Below are 23558 nucleotides of genomic sequence, written 5' to 3'. Positions count from 1 at the left end.
TGCTTCAGCCGAGGTATTGAGGTATACTGCTCCGTATTGTGTCGGAAGCGCAAGGCTTGATAGGCCGGGGTTCCGGTTGTCTTAACTTACAGGCCTCACCCTGCGCCGCTCCTCTCATTCGGTGCTCACTGCAGAATAAGTTGAAACCGTGAAGCAGTCTAATATCCTGAGTCAGAGGATCTTATTTATATATAAATTAGTGCTGTATGCTGCATTTAGCCTTATGCTGAGAGTGCATGGGTGTCAGAGCACTTTCAGTGTGCAGCCATCAGCGTTCGTGGCTAGGCTCCGCCCCCCAGTGCTATTGATTTTTTTATATATTGGCTCTTCTACAGTTTTGATTATTGTTTTAAAATTAAATAAATCTAACTAAGAAAGGGTTTGACAAATGTGTTCAAAATGTAGGAGCCAGCTCATTAAATGATTAGTAAAGTATGTTTAAATGTTTGTTTGTTTTTAAAATCAAATGTTTCTCTGTCATTCTACTTACAATTTTTAAAAAATGAAGTTTAGATCAGGTAATAAAAGTATAATTTTTTTTTTTTTATTCTTACGTCACTTTTTCCAGCCCCCTTCAAAGGGCGGTCTAGAAAGCTCTTCTTCACACATAAATTAGCTTCCCTAATTATCATATTAAAATGCGTGCGCATTTAAAAGCATTTTGACACACATGGGCAATGCACTAATTGAAGACTTTTGCCAGGTCTTGTCGCAAATTGTATGCATGCGCAATCTTAGAACTCCGTTTCCTGTCATTGCTATGCTAATCTTGACTGCGGTCACATGACAGCTAGATCACTTACGTAAGAGATTGTATTAGAGAAAATAAAATGCGCATGCGTTAGACACGATCCCTGTACCCGGAACTGCAGGGAAGACAGAACACAGGTTGCCCACTGTGATTGGCTAATGCAAATTAGCCTCACGGTGGGTTTGGAAATTTACATATTTTGGGACCGAAATAGCTTCTGAATGGCAAATAAAGTGCAGCACAAGGTATTTGGAGACGTATAATTATATCTAAAGTTTATAATAACGAAAAGAAAATTTCTGACCTTACCATTCCTTTAAATTTAGGAGCCATAAACTTTTGGCCATCTCTGTAATATACAGTGTTCTCGGTTGAAAATTGTGCCAGCGGGGGAGCGTTTTGAAATAGCTAGGAGGGGACAGTGTAGTGAAGTGCTTGTCACTTAAGTTATCCAAAACACAAATTAGTTACATAATTTAACATAAATTGATTTAATTATAATTTGTGCAACAAAGATTGAAATAATGTAATATTAGACCATTTTAGCTTAATATTGGCTTCAATTTTAGTTGAGAGGTCCGTAAAATCAGCCAGGTGTGCTCATTAAAAAGGTTTGGGGAGAACACTGATTTATTTATTTATATATATATATAATTTTAATTATGGTGGAGATAAAAGCATGAGATTAAAATCCTCCATATCGCTAAAGTAAATTAATAGAAATTATTGCATAGACAATTAGCACATCTAGGCAAGTATCCCCACTTGCCCTCACCCAAAAACAACTCCATATACATTGTTACCAATACACCAGAGGATTCTGGGTAAGATATGCAAATTAGATATCCAATATCTCAGGCTTTTTGCTTCAAATACTGAGTTAACACACAGCGGTCCCCTAATGGGCTAAGTGCAGCAAATACAAAAATCACTACTGGGCAGCTGTTTTGTTCCTATTAGAACTCATCAGCAGTAGATAGACTTTTGATTGCTGCTAGGTAAAGCTCATTCCAGGGCAAAATCAAAATTCATTATTATATTATTATTATTATTATTATATATATATATATATATATATATATATATAAACTGGCAGTAGCCAGCCAGGGGAAATAGGGGCCACCCATGGGTTTCTTGGGAACTTTAACCCCTTAACGACCGAGGAGGTGCCAGGTACGTCCTCCAAAAAACTACCCTTAACGACCAAGGACGTTTGATCGCTTCCAGCCGCTTCCAGGGTATTGTAGTGATGCCTCGATATTGAGGCATCACTGCAATCCCCTATTTTAGCCACCGATGCCCTCTCTGCATCGGCCATCGATGCTAACGTTCGTTAGTGGGTGGGAGCTGCTCCAAATATGCACTCAATAAAAAAACAAATATATGACCAATGCAGATGGAGGGGGAAATCTCTGATGTTTTGTAAGGAATCTGGGAGGGATGTAGATTGAGTGAGGGCAGCTACACTACAGAAAACAATTGTTTGATATAAAAAAAATTTTTTGGGGGGGCAAATTGGGTACTGGCAGACAGCTGCCAGTACCCAAGATGGCGGCAAATAGGTAGAGGTGGGAGGGTTAGAGAGATGTATGGGGGGGTCATGGAGGTTGGGGGCTAAGGGAGGTCCATCACTGCAGACTGTATGTAAAAAAAAATATATATATTAAATGCTCTTTTTTTCAGTACTGGCAAACTTTCTGCCAGTACTTAAGATGGCGGTGACAATTGTGAGGTGGGGGAGGGAAGAGAGCTGTTTGAGGGGGATCAGGGAGTGATCAGGGGATGGGATGTGTCTTGTGGGAGGCTGATCTCTACACTAAAGCTAAAAATGAACCCTACAAGCTACCTAATTAACCCCTTAACTGTTGGGCATATTACAAGTGTGGTGCGCAGCAGCATTTAGTAGCCTTCTTATTACCAAAAAGCAATGCCAAAGCCATATGTGTCTGCTATTTCTGAACAAAGGGGATCCTAGAGAAGCATTTACAACCATTTGTGCTATAATTGCACAAGCTGTTTGTAAATAATTTCAGTGAGAAACCTAAAATTGTGAAAAATTTAACCTTTTTATATTTGATCGCATTTGGCGGTGATATGGGGGCATGAAATAGACCAAAATGGGCCTAGATCAATACTTTGGGTTGTCTACTACACTACATTAAAGCTGAAATTAATCCTACAAGCTTCCTAATTAACCCCTTCACTGCTGGGCATAATACACGTGTGGTGCGCAGTGGCATTTAGCGGCCTAATTACCAAAAAGCAACGCCAAAGCCATATATGTCTACTATTTCTGAACAAAGGGGATCCCAGAAAAGCATTTACAACCATTTATGCCATAATTGCACAAGTTGTTTGTAAATAATTTCAGTAAGAAACCTAAAGTTTGTGAAAAAGGGAATTTTTTTTTTTTTATTTGATCGCATTTGGTGGTGAAATAATGGCATGAAATATACCAAAATGGGCCTAGATCAATACTTTGGGATGTCTTCTAAAAAAAAAAAATATACGTGTCAAGGGATATTCAGGGATTCCTGAAATATATCAGTGTTCCAATGTAACTAGAGCTTCAGTGTTTTGGAAATAGCAAAGTGCTACTTGTATTTATTGCCCTATAAATTGCAAAAAAAACCAAAAAACATGTAAACATTGGGTATTTCTAAACTCAGGACAAAATTTAGAAACTATTTAGCATGTGTGTTTTTTGGTGGTTGTAGATGTGTAACAGATTTTGGGGGTCAAAGTTAGAAAAAGTGTTTTTTTCCATTTTTTAATGGCGAGAAAAACGGTATATAATGTGTGGGTACAGTAAATGAGTAAGAGGAAAATTACAGCTAAACACAAATACCGCAGAAATGTAAAAAATAGCCTTGGTCCCAGACGGTCAGAAAATGGAAAAGTGATCTGGTCACTAAGGGGTTAAGCTGTTCTTTTGTCATTGACAAGGTGATAACACTTTAAATATGCTTTTCAAAAGATTATTAAAGGAACATTGTAATATAAAAAATATCATGCTCTATTTCACTATAGCATGCAGTTTTTCCATTACTGACCCTAGATAACTGTTACACCCCTACAAAAAAGGTTAAACACATAAGTAATGTTGTGTGTTAGAAACATGGCCATTCAGACAATCAGGATCAGCGGTTGCACAACCTCACCAATAATCGGCTGTATACATGACTTTACTTATGTGTTTAATCCATTTGTGGGTGTTAAGTAGATATTTAGGGTCAGTCATGAAAAAATGTAATTTTTGTATTAGGATGTCCATTTAATGATACAAATACCATTGTAAGGATAGGGTGGTATAAAAACACAATAGGATTTAGTAAATAAACCTTGGTATGTCCTTCGACAGGTTCAGCCTTCCAGTACATCCTTGTAGAAAAGAGAGGACAGAATCAAAATGTAGGTCTGATCCAGCTGAACCGTCCCAAGGCTCTAAATGCCCTTTGTGATGGGCTAATGACTGAGATCAACCAGGCTCTTGACTCATTTGAGGAAGACCCCCAGGTCGGGGCTATTGTCATTACCGGGAGTGAGAAGGCATTTGCTGGTGAGTGTTAAACAGCAGGGCAATTCTAAAGTTGCTAAACCTGTGTTAGTGCATTTGTCCCTGAAATACTGAATCCAAGAATTCAACTCACAATTAAAACATATTCATGTAATAATTATTTCTGGACATTCAGTCCTTTTATATGGAAGAGCACTAGTTCAAATCCTTTTTTTTTTTTCTTTTCATAAAAAGGGTTATGTTTATGTTGCTTTTGAAGCTAACAGGAAGCACAACCTGTTGTTTTTAATTAAAATTATTTTAATTCAAAGTGATAGTAAACTTTCCCCTTTGTATATACAGATTCGGAATGATAGCAGTATTTTAGAAGGAGTTTAATTAATTAGTTGTAATAAAGATGCGCTAAAACTTACTTTTTAAAGTAGCACTGAAATTCAAATACCCTGCGCTCCGCCCACCCCCTTAAAAAGTAATTTTGTCTTTTGTGGTTTTAACTGTTCACCAATCCGTGCTCTAGCCACACAAAAAAAATTGTGTAAGTGTCGTATGCATAGAGCACCTACTGGAAAACAGTTCAGCCTGTTAGCTCACCAAAAAAATAAATCAACTACTTATGAAGGGGGCAGCCGGAGTGCAGGGTATTTGAATTTCATTAACTTACATTAAAAAGTTACAGTGTATCTGCATTATAACTGATAAATTAAACTCCATCTAAAATATTGCTCACATTCCGGATCTGTTTATACAATGGTGACGTTTACCATCACTTCAAAATTTTACATACAATAATTTTATTTATTTTTTAGCATGTTGAATGCTGTGCTCTATTGTGTGCATAGCAGAACATTTTTTGGTTTAATGCCTTTTATCAGGACATGAAACCCACATTTTTATTTTCATACTTTAGAAAGAGCATGCCATTTAACTTCTATTATCTAATTTGCTTCTTTTTCTTGATATCCTTTGTTGAACAGCCTATCTAAATAGGATCAGTAGCTGCTGATTGGTGGCTGCACATATATGCCTCGTTATTGGCTTACCCATGTGCATTGCTATTTCTTCAACAAAGGATATCTGAAGAATGAAGCAAATTAAATAACAAAAGTAAATTGGAATGTTGTTTAAAAATCTATTCTCTATCATGGATATTCCACCCCTGATTGTGTTACCAGCTGTTTCTTGCTCAGGAGCTGCAGTGTGTTGAAAGTCCCAAATCGGACTTTAGCTATGTGTTTATCCATAGGTTAAACATCTAGTAAGAAAGTAATACCACTGAAAAAAAATTGCCTGCTCCAACGAATTAGAGCATATAACATTTGCTCTGTAATGCCCTTTTAACTTCCCTTTAAGTATTTTTTAATATGTATATTATATTTCTTGATTTTATTAAAACATTTAATATACTTTATGTATGGTTGAACTTATTGGCTTATTGTTGGTTTTTATTTGTATTTTTGATAAATGAACAGCTGACCACTAGAACATGTTTAGTCTTATAAAAAAGTAATATCTATGGTCATCACTTATTTCACTGCAAATTGTCTTTGATTTGCCAGCGGGAGCTGACATTAAGGAAATGCAGAATAGGTCATTTCAGGAGTGCTATGGCGGTAGCTTCCTTTCCCACTGGAATCGCGTGTCCACTGTCAAAAAGCCAGTAATTGCTGCAGTTAATGGATATGCGGTGAGTTATGTGCACACTACAGAAAGTATCTCTTGCCCTAACTATTCTCCTTCAAAGTACCATGTGGTTATTTTTTTTTTAAAAGCTAAAGTTTTAAGTCGTTTTCAGTACAGTTGGCCCTCGTTTTACAACGGTTCAATTTACTCAGTTTCAGAATAACAACCTTTTTTTCCAGTCATGTGACTGCTATTGAAAAGCATTGAGAAGCAGTGCATTTATTAAAATAGCCAGTAGGTGGAGCTGTCCGCTTGTGTTGCAGCAAAGCCAAGCAAGCTGAAATTAATCAGTTTAACCAAACCTGAGCTATTGAGCAGATTTCAAAGGAACAAGATATTCCTGTCTATAAATCACTCCAGATTGGAATGCATAGAAAGAACTGTTTGCAGAAAAATGCAAGTGAAGTCTGTGCTGTGTGATTATTTTATTAGGTTTATAATGCTGTTTAGCAATTTTTTTTGTTCATTTAACTTAGTTTAATTATATATTCTGTGTTGTGTGATGTTTTTATTAGGTTTATAATGTTGTTAAGCATTTAAAGTCTTCATTTCAAAGCTTTAAAAATAATGTATTAGGTGTTACTTATGACAATTTTGAAAGGGGCCTGGAACCTATCTCCCTCACTTCCCATTGACTTACATTATAAACTGGGTTTCAATTTACAACGGTTTCGATTTCCAACCATTCCTTCAGGAACCTAACCCCGGCGTAAACTGAGGGCTACCTGTATATATGTTTTTGCTGTAACAATTTTTTATTTATATATATATATATATATATATATATATATATATATATATATATATATATATATATATATTATAAAAGATAAACTATTCAGCAGATCTGTATACTTAAAAGGACATGGAAAAGGGACACTAAACTTTTTCTTACCCCTTATTTTATTAAATGGTTAATATAACAGTTTCTGTCCCTATCCGTGACCTAAACACATTTTATGATCTTTATTTAAAGATCTGTTCCAGCTTGCCCCTTTTTTATGTGGTTTAGTAAGATTGAAGCTACGTAAACAATTTTGTATTGTATTAAGTGACTATTGTCTTTCCTTTCAGCTTGGAGGAGGGTGTGAGCTGGCCATGATGTGCGACATCATATATGCTGGAGAGAAGGCTCAGTTTGCGCAACCGGAAATCCTGCTTGGCACTATCCCAGGTATGGGCACAGGGATCTGCAGCTTCAGAGAACTTCTTAATGCTTGTTATAGGACATTTTCAGAAGATGCCCACAATATGCCAATCAGGGTAAATATTAAAAGCTGATTTGTCATTTGATGGAGTTGAGGTTCATAATAGTGGTCCTTCACTCCCTCTCTTTTCTTCTCCACCCATCCACTTCCTTACCATTTCTATATATTTAGTCTCAAACTGAAGCAACGCTACCTCTCAGCTTAAAATAGTTACTGAGGACCAGGAACAGCGATTGATTGATCATCTTGCTCAAGGAAGACAATGTATTATTGTATAAATAGTTACTTGAATTTTTAACACTATTAAAATCAGTATCTTGGAGATGTTTGCAGTGTAACAAAAGTAACACATTTCTGTTGGGAGTTATACACTTTACACCCTTCTTCCAAAAACAAAACAAGATGTTTTAAAGTAAAATTAACCTAAACATTTCTTCAGGAAATGTTTAATTATGCAAAGTATATTTTAAACTATGGAGTAATTGGTTAAGCACTATCATATGACTCATCATATGATCACAAATAAGTGCTGCTCAGATCAAAGACTTATGTAATGCTCAAACAAGAGTAATATTGGCAAATCTTACATAATCCTGTTTGGTTTCATACCATACTTTAGAACTAATATTGGTGGAATCTAAATAAGTGCTATGGCTTCATGTTGCAAATATTAATTTTAACTTAATTTTTGTGTTTATATGTATTCAATACTGAGTTTAAAGGGCCTTTAAAGTCAAAATTAAAGTGATGGCAAACTCTCCCAGATCCGGAATGTTAGTGATATTTTAGAGTTTCATTTACCAGATGTAATGAAGATGCACTATAATTTTCTTTTTAATATAGATAATGAATTCCACCGTGGACTTCAAAAGTAAATTTTTCTGTACACTAAGGGTGTGAATTATACTCCATCTAAAATATCACTAACATTCCGGATCTGATTTTAAAAAGAGAATTTACTATGACTTTAAACTGAATGCTCTATCTGATTTATGACAGTTTAATCTTGACTTTTAATTTATAGTTTCTAAAGTGGTTTTGTATAACTTTGGCATTAAACACAACGCTTTGTGATGGAGCTTCAATATAATGGGCAGTTACCATGTTATAAATAAGAGCGCAGTACTTTTCATACATTTTCTCAGATATTTTGTGTGTTCTTAAAGAGACATTCTAGTGTAAAATTAAAGTATGCATTTTGCTAGAGCATTTTAATAAAAAAAACAAAAAATCTTTTGCTATGCGTTTTACCCCTGCAGAGGGTTAAAGACATAGGGGACGATTTTATTAATGTGCGAGCGGACATGATACGATTTAGCGTATCATGTCGGCTGCACATCGATAAATGCTGACAACATACGCTGTCGGCATTTATCATTACACAAGCAGTTCTGCTTGGGCAATGCCACCCCCTGCAGATTTGCGGCCAATCTGCCGCTAGCAGGGGGTGTCAATCAAACCGATCATATTTGATCGGGTTGATTTCTGTCTGCTGCCTCAGAGCAGGCGGACAAGTTATGGAGCAGCGGTCTTTACGGAGCTTGATAATTCAGCCCCTTAGTCAAAGTTCTGTACCGCTCTCAAGATGAGAATAGAGCTGAACAAATGAAAATCATGCCTACATGTGTATTCTCCAACCACTAGTGGCAGCCTCATATAAAGCACAATTTGGTGTTCCACTAGTGCAACTTTAAATAGATGCTTAATCCTTTTTTAGAAATTTAAAGTGCTCTCTTCTGACTACAATGTGTCTGTCATTCTTTCACTGTCTAATAAAATTAGAACAACCCTGTACATAAATCCCTATCATTCAACTGATAGTGAATCTGCAGCTTCCTGACAACTTTACTTTTTCCTCTCCAGGTGCAGGTGGCACTCAGAGACTTACAAGAGCTGTAGGCAAATCCCTGGCCATGGAAATGGTACTTACAGGTGACCGTATTTCAGCAAAGGAGGCCCAACAAGCAGGTACAAGAAAAGGAGGGCTGTTGCTGAAGAGTAAAAATAATGTTTCTGCAATAAATATATTAATGCTACCTGTGCTACTAAATAACTGTTATTTATTTAAAGGGACATAAAACCCAAAATATTTATTTCGAGATTCAGAGTATACAACTTTAAACAACTTTCCAATTTACGTCTATTTATCAAATTTTCTTAATTTTCTTCTTTCTTCCTTTGTTAAAAAAGCAGAAAGGTAAGTTCAGGAGCGTGCATGTGTCTGCAGCACTACAGTATATGGCAGTAGATTTGCAACAATGTTATACATTAGCAAGAACACTAGATGGCAGCACTATGTCCTATTGTGTCGTGCATAAACCTATATAGATATCTCTTCAACAAAGAATTACATGAGAACAGGCGGGCGTGTCTCTGGCAGCATCTTGAATGGATGCAATATTGGAAGCTGCGTGCAGACTGCTGTTAAAATTCGCTATTTGTCAGCAGTATTTCTTTTCTATTATCCCTAAAACCTTAAGTTTGTTCCTCAGGAGACTGAGCACAGCTGAGTGTTGTCAAGTATATTGTGAGACTGCATCATCTTACCGATCCGGAGGGTTGAGGCCTACAGCGGCCCTTTCTAGGAGAGGTCTCAACACCCCCCCCCCCCCCCCCCCTAAACGGGGTGTAGCAGTGTTACACCACTGTCATTCTGTAATAGCTGGTAACACATCGCACAATAACAGAACTTCTGTTTCTTTGGTGACGAGGGTCATATATCTGCCTTGTATTCCCACACTACCCTATTCAATATGGCGCTGGACTCTAAACTACTACTGAGGGAAATCAGAGCTCTGCTGGAGGAACACCATAATAAGCTCCACGCAGTACTCAATGAGGAATTCAGTTCTCTAAAAGTGCTATGTATCAAAAGGAAAGAGACAGCCTTTGCAGGAGCGGCAGAACAAGTCTTTATTACATCCGATTCAACTATCTCCTATAAAAGTGGCTAGTGAACCCCCACAACCTCCACCTAAGGGCGAAACTCACACAAATAGGGACTCCGATTCTGACAGATCTAGCCCTGAGAAGCTAGGGACTGAAGCTTGGATTCCGGCTCAAACTGCTCACCATGCTAAATTAGAAGACAAGCTCTGTACAGCTTTTGGGACCAAAGGCACTGGCTCGTCCAACGAACCCGCACAGATTGATGCCTGCATGATGGTGAAAGGGGGTGAGGGTGCTTTGGGGCCCCGGCATCCATTTCCTACCGTTACCATTCCAGGAGGAGCCAGAGAGCCTGAAGTTGCGAGACCGCCAGCACGGCAAACCTCTAAGCTGACAGATGAGGAGAACATTGTTACGGGCTCTGCTAATTTGTCCCATACTCATTGCACCACAGTAAAAGTGCCCTGCACAGAGGCTCTGCACACTTGGAAGAAAATGGGACATACTTTGCAAACCTCCCCACTGCGGCAACAAAAGCATAAAGATCCCCCTTTGTTGATGCTCGCTCCTTATTCTCCTCTAACCACAATGGGGCTATATCTGTTACCCCGCGCTGCAGCTCAGCCTTTACTGTCCCTGCGGCGGCTGTATCCACATCTCTGCATTTCCTGGGACCCAGGAGGCCTGCTATCCCTTATGACTCTCTCGCACTGGACTGTTTCTTGAGAACATGGTGTCACAAGTGAGGGTGATTCAAACCTAGTATCAGCATGAGCTTGCTAAAAGTTAAGCTGGGACATCGACTTTTTCTCCTTATGTGCCGAACTGCCCTTGGAGCTTACTGTAATTTTGGTAAGGGGGATTAAACACCAATATCAGCATGCGGTTGCTGGAGCTAAGTTGGGACATTGTCATTCTTTTTCCTTTTTAACACCGGACTGCTCTTTGAACATACAGAGGTTAAGTTGTACAGTCATTACTCTTTATATTTCCTGCGTGTTTCCAGTGCAGTTCGATTCAATTATTATGTATATTTGTCATTTTGATATTAGTATTGCTTGGTTAACTTTCATGAAGCTGTATTCCTACCAAGATGATGCGCTCTGAAATATTACTATAAGTAGATTCATAGATACCAGACTTCTCCACTAGAGGGGAGTAAAGGCACACATAACGATTTTGTAAGAGTTTCATTGCTCTCCCAGCCTCAGGATTAATCGTTTTATGCAGCTGAGATTTAAGCCTTCAGTTACACACACAGAGTTTCTCCCATCATCGGCCCTGGCATTTATTAGAATGTGCATGAACTGGTAAGAATTTGTGCCCACAACTAAGTGAACTATAAGCCCATTGATTGTGTGGGTTAATTGCTGGGACAGTTCCTTTTGCTAGACCCCAACTTATTAATAGATTTCTGTAACTGTGGGGGCTATAAATATGTGCACACATGATTTTCTATATAAACCCCAATAGCAGCATTTCTTACTATTTCTTGCTATTCTTACTATGGGGCAAAGTCAACCTTTTATGTACATTTATATGCATTTCTTGGTCATCACACCCTTTATTAGATCTGTATGTTTAGAAGTTAAGTGTTTTGGAGATATGGCCCCATTGCACCACGAGCTGCTAAGCTGTTAGTCTCACTATTACATGTCCTCCACACAACTCAGACTCTCAGGTTGCTAAATAGTCACTCCTTTATATACAGCCTAAATGCTTAGTTTGGTCTAGTATAATATATGGAGGTATGGTAGGTTTGCTATGTACACAGTGATCATGATGCTTTCTTTTTTGTTTGTCATTTATCTGCTTTACATATCATATGCATCTGTATTATATTTCCATATCCCCTTTCAGTTATAACTGTTTTGAGTTGAAATTAAATTTTAAAAGCTGAGGTTTGGCTGCTGAGACCCACAAGTGGTCTCTTAGATTAGACACCCCCTATACTATTATTAATACTTACTGTTGGGGTCCAAAAGTGACCTCCCTGAGCCATTTGGAGGTGTACAGTACATAAGGCAGATCATATATACGGTACTATTTGCTCTTTCATTTTACAAAATGTGCCCTTTATTTTATTGTTGCTATGTACTTTGGAATTCGTATAATATGTATGCCTTTTTATGTGTTTATGTCAAACCTCAAATAAAAAAAAAAATAAAAAAAAAAAAAGAATTACATGAGAACAAAGCAAATTTGATAATAGACGTAAAATGGAAACTTTTTTAAAACTATAATAGCTGAATAGCGAAATAACAAAATTATGTTTCATGTCCCTTTAAACATCTACAGCTTTGTATGTTGAATTAGTCCGTCCTGGAGCTTATAACCGAAGCGTCAGTGTTTAAAGGGACATGAAAGTCAAAACTGAACATTCATGGTTCAGACATATAATGCAATACACTTTTTCACTTTACTAATATGAACTTTGTCTAGTTCTCTTGGTATCATTTGTTAAAAGTAAGAATGTGATGATCCAAAGGCGGCCGCTCGTGGCTTTCGGCTCTTTCGGAGCCAGATTTATTATTGTGAAAGCTCAACACACTAAGATCTGTGTAAATCCAGATCTTAAAGGGACAGTCTACTTGAAAATGTTTACTATTTAAAAAGAAAGATAAATCCTTTATTACCCATTCCCCAGTTTTGCATAACCAACACTGTTATATTAATATACTTTTTACCTCTGTGATTACCTTGTATCTAAGCGTATGCAGACTGCCCCTTATCTCAGTTCTTTTGACAGACTTGCATTTTAGCCAATCAGTGTAGAATCATAAATAACTCCATGGGAGTGAAACACAATGTTATCTATATGGCAAACCTAAACTATCAGTTTCTAATTTTAAAAAACTGTCAAAATGCACTGAGATAAGAGGCGGCCTTCAAGGGCTTAGAAATTAGCATATGAGCCTACCTAGGTTTAGCTTTCAACAAAGAATACAAAGTGAACAAAGCTATTTTTATGATAAAAGTAAAAGTTGTTAAAAATTCAGATTTTCCTAATTCTGTGAAGGTATAATCTAGATTTTATTAAAGACACAGAGACGAGTATTTTGCATTATCTTTCTTTACTACTCAAATGCAGTCTTTTAAAGAAATATAAGAAATAACAGAACATATATTGAAATAACAATTATAAGCTAAATGGAGCTTATTATAATGCAGAAACAAGTAGCCAATCAGAGAAGGTAATAGACTATAAACTGACTCATAAGCTGACAATCCTCCTCTTTCTTAACTGATGCTCACAAAGAACAAAATCTTGAGAACCATAAAAAGTCCAAAACCACATAAAATTATAAAAGCCAACTACTTGAAGAATTGCTTGAAGACACTCCAGGAATTGATGATTTTGATTGAAGACAGGAAAGAAATCCAGGATCCATTTGATGATTGGGGAATTACTTGGCTTGAGGGTATGAATCCAGATAGCAGAAAAGGATTGTATTCAGATGGAAACTGTTAAAGATAAAAAATATTAATAATATACACCAACAAGAAAGGGTGGGAAAATACTCGTCTCTGTGTCTTTAATAAAATCTAGATTATACCTTCACAGAATTAGGATAATCGGAATTTTATTACAAGACCAGAGAATCCTATTTTGCAAGTTTAAAGCATATTAAGAGAGGCGTGTTGAATGGGTCTGAAGACCAATCTGCCGCACTCAAAATTTGTTGGAGTGGGGCAGATTTTAAAAAGGCCTTCGAGGCAGCTGAACCTCTAACAGAATGAGCTGTAAAAGAAATATCAATACCGGCTTCTTTCATGACCCATTTAACCCACCTAGCAATGGAAGTAGAAGTGATAGGAGCGTAAGGAGGAACGAAAGAAATCAGAAGTTGATTAGCAGATGGTTTTCTAAAAACCATAGTTCTAGACTCATAAGATTTTAAGCATTCAACCACACATAGTGAAGGTTCGGAAGGAAGATAAGGATAGAAAATGGAGGTAGAAAGAGTCTTAGTTCTGCAGGAAATAAAAAAGGTAACTCCTTCAGGAGAGAAACGTTTAGAATTCCAGTCTAAAGCTTTTACATCGGAAACTCTTCTAAAAGAGATTAAACAGAGAAGAGTAGCAAGCTTAGCAGAAAGTTGTTTTAGAGATAAAGAAGTATTATCAGGCCAAGATTTTAAGAGAGAAAAAAATTAGATCCACATCCCAGAAAAATAATTTTTTTTAATCTGATGGCTTTGAGAACCCTACAAATTAAAGGGTGTTTACCGACGGGAAGGTTATTAATTAAATTATGTCTAGCGGAAATAGCAGACCGATGGACGTTAATAGTTCTGTAGGCAAGACCAGAATCAAAAAGTTGAGACAGGTAATTAATAATTTCCGTTAAATCTGAAGAAACGGGATCCAAGTCTCTCCGCAAGCACCAGCAAGACCATTTAGACCATGCGGCGAAGTAGCATCCACGAGTACCTGGGGCCCAGGAATCTTGAATGAGGGACTTAGCTTCCTCGGAGAGACCAGGGTCCCCTGAAATCGTCCATGCCACTAGGAGAAAAGAGCCTTGGAGAACTAGGTTGTGATAGTTGCCCTCGGATTCATGAGAAGATGGGGTAGGGGAGGAAACAAAATCGGGAAGTTGATGGACATTTCTAGGAGAGAGGGGTACCATGATTGAGTCAGCCAAAGAGGGGTCACAATCGTTAGGCTTAGAAGATCCCTGCGAACAGTTCTCGGAATCATCGAAAAAGGATGGAACGCATAAGCTCTCTGAAGAGGCCATGGATGAAGAAAAGCATCTATGGCCGCTGCCTCTAGCTATTCAAACTTGGAACGCGTTTCTACTGTCCGGATTGGTCGAACCAGTCAGGTGACGAAGACACGTACACGCCGACAGTGAAGACGCTGAAGCCACGCTTGGGAGTGTAGGAATACTCAGCGTGAAGTGCCCACAGCTGATTGCTCTGTCGAGAGCGTACACACAGCACCGGAGCCGCTTGCAGCCTTTAAGTCTGTCAGGTACATCCCAGCTTTTTATCCATCATCTCAGCATTTGTTTTCAAAACTGACCGGTCAGTGACTATTGTAATCTTCTTACTGGGGACTTAAAGGAACTTTTATGATCAGACTAAGGATTCGACATTAAAAAGATATATACGGCTCACATGTGCAGTGACAGTTTGCTTTTTACATCAGTTGGCCGCAGACTGCAATCATCTATCCACTTCTGTTATTGGCCTGTTAAAACAGGGTTACACTGACCACCTTATACCTGTATGGATTTCTTAGGCTGATATTTATTGGGTCTACGTTTTCTAAACAGTCTTTTTCAGTAGCCTTTATTCTGGTTTATATGAATTGTTTTTAGTATTGATGTAATGTATGTGTGATTTTTTTTTTAGCGATTAATTATTAATCCTATGAGTGACTTTTTAGCGATTAACTATTTCAGTTCTTTTAGATGTGGCCACATCTTTTCTTATATTTGTATGAACTTGTTATTTATGTAGGAATCGATTAAGCATTTTAGGAATTGTATATTTTTCTTTTTGCCTGCTTGGTAATAAATTATTAATATTCTGATAGCATTTATGGTATTTTATCTACACTTTTTATGATATCTTATTCCATCACCTAGTCTATTGATTTTTGTATATGTATTTATTATCCTGAATCTATCAGTGCATTTTTATATTTTTATTTATATTTTTTATATTTATATATTATATATTTTAAACTCAGCCTAGTGCGCCACTCTTATCTTTTATTTTCCATTTTGAAATGATGGTATACAACATAAGCATTTAGGGATTTTAGATTTATAACTGGTCTGAATTGATTGTTTTTCTTTTTTACTAAAAATAGATTGCTTAAATAAATATTGTGAGGCTGATGTACGGGGAGAATTGCTTTTTTTGGAAAAAAGGGTTGAAATTTTGTTTTGGACCAAAATACTGTCTTCTTGAGAAAAATGAATGGGCTGAGGGAGTTTGATTTGGATTGGAAGAGAAATAAACTCTATGTGAATACCTGACACTGCTTGAAGGACCCAGGGATCTGAGGTGATAGAAACCCAGTTTTGGGCAAACAGGGCGAGTCTGCCACCAATTTTTTCTGGGGAAGAAAGAACAAGGGGAGGAAATAGCAATCTTACCTGGAGCTTGTCTTGCTCTCGCTCTGTTCCTAAATCCTCTTTGAGTCCATGGACGTCCTCTCGATGGGAAGAAAGAAGAGGTAGAGGGTTCTTGAAAATTTCTTTGATATTGAGAGGGGTATTGGGAAGGGTATTGGGTTTGGTAGGATTGGAAATATTGAGACCTGGATAGGAAAGGTTGACAGCCTGGAAAGCGGCCTCTCCCGGCCCTGTCGGAGAAACCCTGGTTGGGATAAAAGATTTTCCTGACAGATGATTTAACTTTATTCAGGTTAGAGAAAGTATTAACATATTGATTTAGATCTTTCAAGTAAGAGTCTCCAAACAAGAGACCATTTTCATCAGAAGCAAAATTGTTAGAGGAAAAATCTGAAATTTTAGGGTCAATCTTGCGCAAAATGTTGCGCCGTCTTTCAAAAGACATGGCAGAGTTGGCATTTCCCACAAAACAGAGGAGTCTCTGAACCCACTCACGGACAATGTAGGGATCTAGGGGAGAGTTTTCTGCCACTCCTTGTTCAGATAATTCAAATAATTTTGTGATAGGGCCAACAGAATCTAGTAATTTGTCTTGACAGATCTTCCATGATCTGTCAACGCCTTTCTTTAATTTATAGCCAGGTGAACCAATAAATTTCAGAATTTTGGGATCAACTTCTGGAGTAGTGGAAGAATTTTTAGGGAGAAGGGGACGAGGACACTCTGCCCTCATTTTATTACGTGTTTGCTTTTTTAAAGGTTTACGGAGTTGGTAGTCAATAAACTTTGCCAACTTAATAGGTGAACATCATTCGGCAGAGCAAGGGTGATGTAAGTCATCAGGCTTAAATCTGGGGTTACCCAAACAATCAATAAACTCCTTCCTCCTCATTACAATCTTTACATTTTTTAGACCTCTTTTTGTGTTTTTTTAGCCACTGGTACATCATAAGAGTTATCAGAGTCATTATATAAATCTGAATTGATATCTGTATAATCACTCTCATCTGAGTTATCAGAGTTAGAGGATGACATTTTTTCATTATATTTAGTTTTTGATTTTGACTTTACAAAAGTACTAGTATTAGTATTCCCCATTTGGTTACCCTTGGGGTGCAGGGTCCTTTTTACAGCTGTTTTTGTTCCTTTGCTGTGAGGAATATTTGAGTCAGACAGAAGCTGACGAGACTTTGAAGTAAGTTTTTTTACTCGCCTTCATGGCAATAGAAGGATTTTTCCTTTTCAAAGATTTTTTTAGTCTCTTTAATGCCCATTAATGATGACATCTTATTGTATAAATTATTCATTGATGAGTCAATCATGGATTGTACAGTTTGGATTGACAAATTAGATGAGCTTTCTGGATAACAGAATAATCTAATAATATCAAATTAATAATATTAACTATATTAGTAAAGGTTAATTATAATAAAGTAATTAGGTAATCTAAGCTTATGAAAACCACTCCTAAAAATTTTCTGACAGGAAAAAGTTAATAAATTATTCAACAAATTGTTGTCTTATTTAACAATATAAAACCGTATTACAATAAGTTAAGCCACAAGATGGCAATATAGCACTGAACGATATCGTAATTATGAAGCTTTAGAGTAAATTAGCCCCTGACAACTCGCAACAAAGTATAGAGCAGCTGGAGAGTTGCGATGCCTGACTGAGGTAACAGCACTTCAGGAAGAGGGGGGGAAGACGGCCCACAAGATGGCGACGGCCAGGATAGAAAACGAAACGGCAGATGAATGCGAAGGTAATCGGAAAGTAAAGGAAGGGTTTAGAAACAAAAAACGGGAAGCGGATAAGAGTGAAAACAAAGCGGTTATTCTGTAAACATGATATAAATAACAGGAGAGTAAATTTTGACAAAAAACGGAGGCAAATTTATATCTGAAAAACAGAAAATTGGAAACAGTAAAATAAACCTTAGAGAGTAACAATAATATAAATTAAATAGGAGTAAATTTATTAGTGAAAAATGGTAGAGCAATATTTTTAACTACTTATCTTGTAATAAAATTGCATGTCCTATTTGAATCATGAAAGTTTAATTTTGACTTGACCGTCTCTTTAATGTGTTGCACTTTCACAAGAAGAAATCCGACTCCGAAAAAAGCTGAAAGTCACAAGCTGTGACCTTCCTCATTGTATCATCACAAATGATCCGAATGCACATGCCTGTTGAAAATCATAACTAGGTAGTCTCAGGAGCAGCAGTGCACTACTGGGAGCTAGATGGTGATTTGTGCTTATACACATGCGGCTCACCAAGCTCCCAACAACGAATTGCTGCTCCTGCTCTTAAACAAAGGACACCAAGAGAACAAACCAAATGTGATAATAGAAAAAATTGGAAAGTTGTTGAAAATTGCAATTGCTATCTGAATCATGAAAGTTTAATTTTGCAGGAGTTAAACATTGTTTTATTGCACTGTTGCTTTCTTATAACATAACATATTTGAGCATTATATTTTGGTACTTTTATGTCCCAGTGTCTTGAGAAGTTTAGATTATCTTAAGGGCCACTATATTAGAAAAATAACATGCTCTAGTTTGAGTATGTAACTTTAAGACTAGCAACCCTGCTCCTCTGTGTTTAATCCCTGAAAAGTGCTCTGCAGATTTTGTGCATCACTTTAACTATGTTGCAAGAAAAGACAGCGCCTCATTGTGCAAGTAGGTTTCGTAAGAAGAAATCACAGTGAAAGTGAAGACAAGTGAAAATATACTCACAAGGGTATTAGCACCCTTATTGAAAGTGGTGCGAATAGGCAGACTGACGTTTTAACAGCTGTCAGTACGCTGTGCCAGGTAAGCGTCCGAGTTCCTGAACAAACGGCTGTGGGCTCTCCTCCACAGATCGAGTCGGAATCTTCTATAGCTGTGCTGTGGGAAGTAACAGCGTGCAGCTGCTCTCCGTGTATAATCCACGCTGGTAGCTAGAAAGCCGTCCTCGACAAAGCTACACTCGGTGAAAAAGTCTACTAGTAGTAGAAAACTTGGCAGACAAGGATAAAAAAGCCAAATAATACAAGGCTTGGTATATAAAAAAGTAAAAACACTTTATTTGGGGTGAGCTTTAACGCGTTTCTCGGCCACAAGCTCCTGGCCGTTTCATCAGAAAAGGTGTATGATACAAATAGTATAGAAGCACATTTAAAAAGCCTGCCAAGAGAATAGATTGGTCAATGTCAGACCAATCACAAGCTAGATGATTGGAAACAAAAGTTTATACAAGTAAACAGAGTACAAAATCAATGCAAACAGTATATAGAATACAATACATAAGATACAAATTGTGTCTGATATCTGCATAGTTGTTACAAATCGTGTTTTGACCCTAAATTACAATGTATTTGTCCTAAGAAATGGTTTTTAAAACGCCGTAGAGAATAATATTTGACCTTAGATTGCAATGTATTTATCCTGAGGAATAGATTTTTTAAAAAAAGCCCTAGAAGATACACAAAATTTTATGAGATTTATTCTAGCAATTAGGATATGAATAATAATAAAAATTGACGATTCCAGTCACTTATTTCCAGCACCACTTCTGGGACTCATATCACGATAAGCCTTTTTTTCTCTATTTTATTTTATTTTTTGGTTACATTGCATATTTTGTATCACTTCAGTTGTTTCAGCTGTTTGGCAATTATTATCGATCTAACAACCTCATTTACGGCGACACACACAAAGGTTCACACATACACATCTTATAATTGTAATATAATATAATTTAATATTGTATTTAGACTTTAAAGTTCCTTTTATACACATTTTCAAATATACACCTCTTTACACCTAGAAGCACACTTTTATTGGTATTGTATTCTTGCAATTGCACTTTTTAATACCTTAGGAGGATTAACCAATCACTCTGAGTTCACTACCTACTGGTCTTTGGCGCATGCTATTACCATTTTTTATATTTGGTATTATACTTTAACTATGTGTTTAACCCATATGAGGGCGTTAAACAAACATATAGAGGTGCAAGATTGATAGTCTTAAAATGACGAATTATAGCACATTATATTTTTTTTACTATAATGGCCTTTTATGGTGCATGTTTTATTTTCTAATATCAGCATTTACTTCTAGTTCAGGGTCTCTAAGGTAATACATTCTGATCATTAGCAAATTAAAAACAGTGATCTTGTTTAGTGAGGGAAATATATGCCAAAGCCATCATTGTCTTTGGCTTACCAATTTGTTCAGCTAACTCCCTAAAGGTACATTGCTGTTCCTTCAAAAAAGGATACCGAGAGAATGAAACAAAATTGATAATAGAAGTAAATTGGATTGCTGCTTAAAATTATATGCTGTATCTGAATCATGAAAGAGAAAAAAATGGGGTTTAATGTGCCTTTAATATAGAGCAGTTTTGGAAAATCACTCCATAAGATGGTAATTATTTAAAAAAAATATGCTTAGAAATTTAGAAACTAATTAAACTTTCTGACGCTTGTCATTACGGACCTGTTTGATTACCACAGTCTGTGAATGGCTGCAATGTGAACTATATCATTGTCTGAGCTCACTATGCAGAGAGCTGTCTGCTGCTGTCATAGCTGTGTGCATTTGTGAACATTTTTATTACAGATTAACCACATATATCATAACATACATTAGCAGTTTTTTTGTTTGTAATCAGTAGAAAAATGTAGGGGCCCATGTGTATCGGCTTTTGGAAAAAGTCCACTGAGACAAAGAATTAATTTTCATATGATTCTCACTAACTGGAGAATTAATCTTGGTATGTTTATTGACCATTTTGTTCTTTATTATTCAAATTCTGAGCTGGTTTATGAGACATTACCCATAGAGTAGAGCTGGCTTCTCCTTACCTACTAACTAGCCAACCCTTCTTCTTGCAGGGCTTGTAAGCAAAGTATTTCCTGTGGACAAAGTTGTAGAAGAGGCTATTGACTGTGGAGAAAAGATAGCCAGAAACTCCAAGCTCATTGTAGCCATGGCAAAAGAGGCTGTTAACGGCGGTGAGAAAAGATACAGTCTCAAAATATAGATGGTTTTTGCACAGAATAAGCCTATGTGGCCTGAACTTTTTTTTAATATATATAATATCTATATATTAAATCATATAATGAAACTTTTTATATTACAAAAATTTAAAAAAATGTATAATCCATTTCTTTAAAGCTTTTCTACTCCCCCCGGAAAGAGGCTGGTGGGAAATCCATGGATTATATATATACATACATACACACACACACACACACACATATGCTGCAGGTTGATTGGCTGATATGTTGATACTCATTTAGATATGTCTTTTCAAAAGCTATGTCCCAGGCCAGAAAAACAATTTATATTTTATCACAATGAATCAAATTCTTTCAAAACCTTTATTTTGATATCAGATCTTTCACAAAGCAGTGAATATTTTTTATACATAAATAAGTGTGGTTAAAACACAGCTAGGTGCTAATGCTTTTTGTGTTGTTTTCAGCTTTTGAACTGTCATTGTCGGAAGGCAACAGACTCGAGAAACGACTCTTTCATTCAACATTTGCTACAGTAAGTTGTTGAGGAGGGATGTGTGGAGTTATCGGTTTGTTTCAAGGAAAAGTAAACTACAGAAATGTTGCTAAGTTTACAAGCAGAAACACCTGTCTCTCAGCTTGATATTCAGAGTAGCGTATTCACTAAAGCTCACTCTCCTTGGTGAATAGATCCACTAGAAAAAGTTAAGAGTTGGAGAGACTCAAGGTGCTGTTTTGTGAATTTAATCAACACTATATCTGTTACCTAAAGCATTATATATATATATATATATATATATATATATATATATATATATATATATATATATATATATATATATATATATATATATATATATATATATATATTTATTGGTGGAAAAATATTACTATTGTTTATTTGTCATGGGTTAAAAGCTACTAACCCAGAGGGAAAATGTTACTAGTCCATTTATATATGATTTCTTATATGTTAAAATATGCCTCTCAATCTTTTCTAGGATGACCGCAAGGAAGGAATGACTGCTTTTGTAGACAAGAGAAAGGCCAACTTCACAGACAACTAGAAAATTGGTTATGGTTAAACAATCAAATGTTTGTGCTCTTGAAACCTAAATCAGAGGTGGCAAACCTTTTTCAGACCGTGTCCCCAAATTGGCATTCATCTCCTAGAAAAAAACCAAAACAAATATTATCAGTGCCCATGTTACCACTTTTAAAATTGAAAGGGACATTGACGTTTTTGGATATATAGGATGGATTTGTATAAAAAGAATGTATTAAGCACTGTAATTGTAACCAAGTGGTATGGTGGTAGCCAAGAGGCAGAATGCCAGCAAATGTGTTATAAGTGCCACCTTAGCTATTCATGTCTTACGATCCCTAGTTTGCCATCCTTACCCTAAATTATGTTACAGTAAAGCACTTAGAGAGCAAATGGTTAATGTCTTCCAAATCTGAATGCAGAAATCCCATTATTTGGAGCTACAGATTTGCTGTCTCTGAATTAAAATTTCAGCTCAGATAATCTGAAGTGGAACATAAATTTCTTTTTGAACCTAAAGATTTGTACATGTGAACTTCATCTGAGAAGGGGAATCAATATGTTTAATTTTACACTAATTACAAATAAATATATCTATTTCAGTAAATGATTTGCTATTTTTTTGGGATCATTACCAGAGAGTAGCAGCATCTTTTCTCTGTCTGTTTGGCACTTATGACTTTTTAAACTAGAAAAACATCAGTTTGTGCCAGAGTTTTAAGTGCTTACTCAAATGCAAGAGATTTGACAACTTTCTAATTTACTCCTATTATACATTTTTCTTGGTTCTCTTTGTATCTCTATTTGAAAAGCAGGAATGTAAACTTAGGAGCCGGACCATTTTTAGTTTGGCACCTAGGTAGCGCTTGCTGTCCCTTTAATTTTTTCCTACCACCCTATTTCCCCATCTTCTTATTTTCTCTTCACAGCAGCGGCCATCTTTTTTAATACAAGATGTCTATATGTGCTATCTAAAAAAGATGTTACAGGACAGGATAAGTTACCTTTATGTATCAGTAGCTGGGTGTTTTATTTAAGCTTGATTTTGTTTAGCATTTGTTCATAAATAGGTCCTCATTTAGCCACCCATCAGCAAGCGCTGCCCAGGTATTGAACCAAAAATGGGCCAGCTCCTAACCTTACATTCATGCTTTATCAAATAAAGATCGTAAGAGAACGAAGAAAAAATGATAATAGGAGTAAATTAGAAAGTTGCTTAAGAATGCATGCTCTATCTGAATCATGAAAGAAAAAAATTTGGGTTAGTATCCCTTTAATGTTGTCCCGGTAAAGAGATGGGTACAGCAGCGTCTATGGGTTATCTGTTATCCCAGAAGATACTTGGCAGGTGTAAGT

General features: G+C 36.5%; 1 protein-coding gene across 1 annotated transcript in view; it reads left to right on the top strand.

Annotated features, from left to right (window-relative positions):
- Window positions 1-22809, top strand: part of ECHS1 (enoyl-CoA hydratase, short chain 1) — a 31832-nt gene extending 9023 nt beyond the window's left edge. Inside the window, exons 2-8 of the mRNA XM_053692170.1 lie at window positions 4113-4310; window positions 5825-5952; window positions 7023-7122; window positions 9020-9124; window positions 21032-21151; window positions 21625-21692; window positions 22159-22809. Coding sequence (XP_053548145.1) covers window positions 4113-4310; window positions 5825-5952; window positions 7023-7122; window positions 9020-9124; window positions 21032-21151; window positions 21625-21692; window positions 22159-22224 — 785 coding nt within the window. The 3' untranslated portion in view covers window positions 22225-22809. The remainder of the gene's footprint in view (window positions 1-4112; window positions 4311-5824; window positions 5953-7022; window positions 7123-9019; window positions 9125-21031; window positions 21152-21624; window positions 21693-22158) is intronic.
- The last annotated feature ends 749 nt before the right edge of the window (window positions 22810-23558 follow it).

The sequence above is a fragment of the Bombina bombina genome, chromosome 9 (assembly GCF_027579735.1).
Source record: "Bombina bombina isolate aBomBom1 chromosome 9, aBomBom1.pri, whole genome shotgun sequence".
Taxonomy (NCBI): domain Eukaryota; kingdom Metazoa; phylum Chordata; class Amphibia; order Anura; family Bombinatoridae; genus Bombina; species Bombina bombina.
This window is presented reverse-complemented; position numbering and strand designations above follow the sequence as displayed.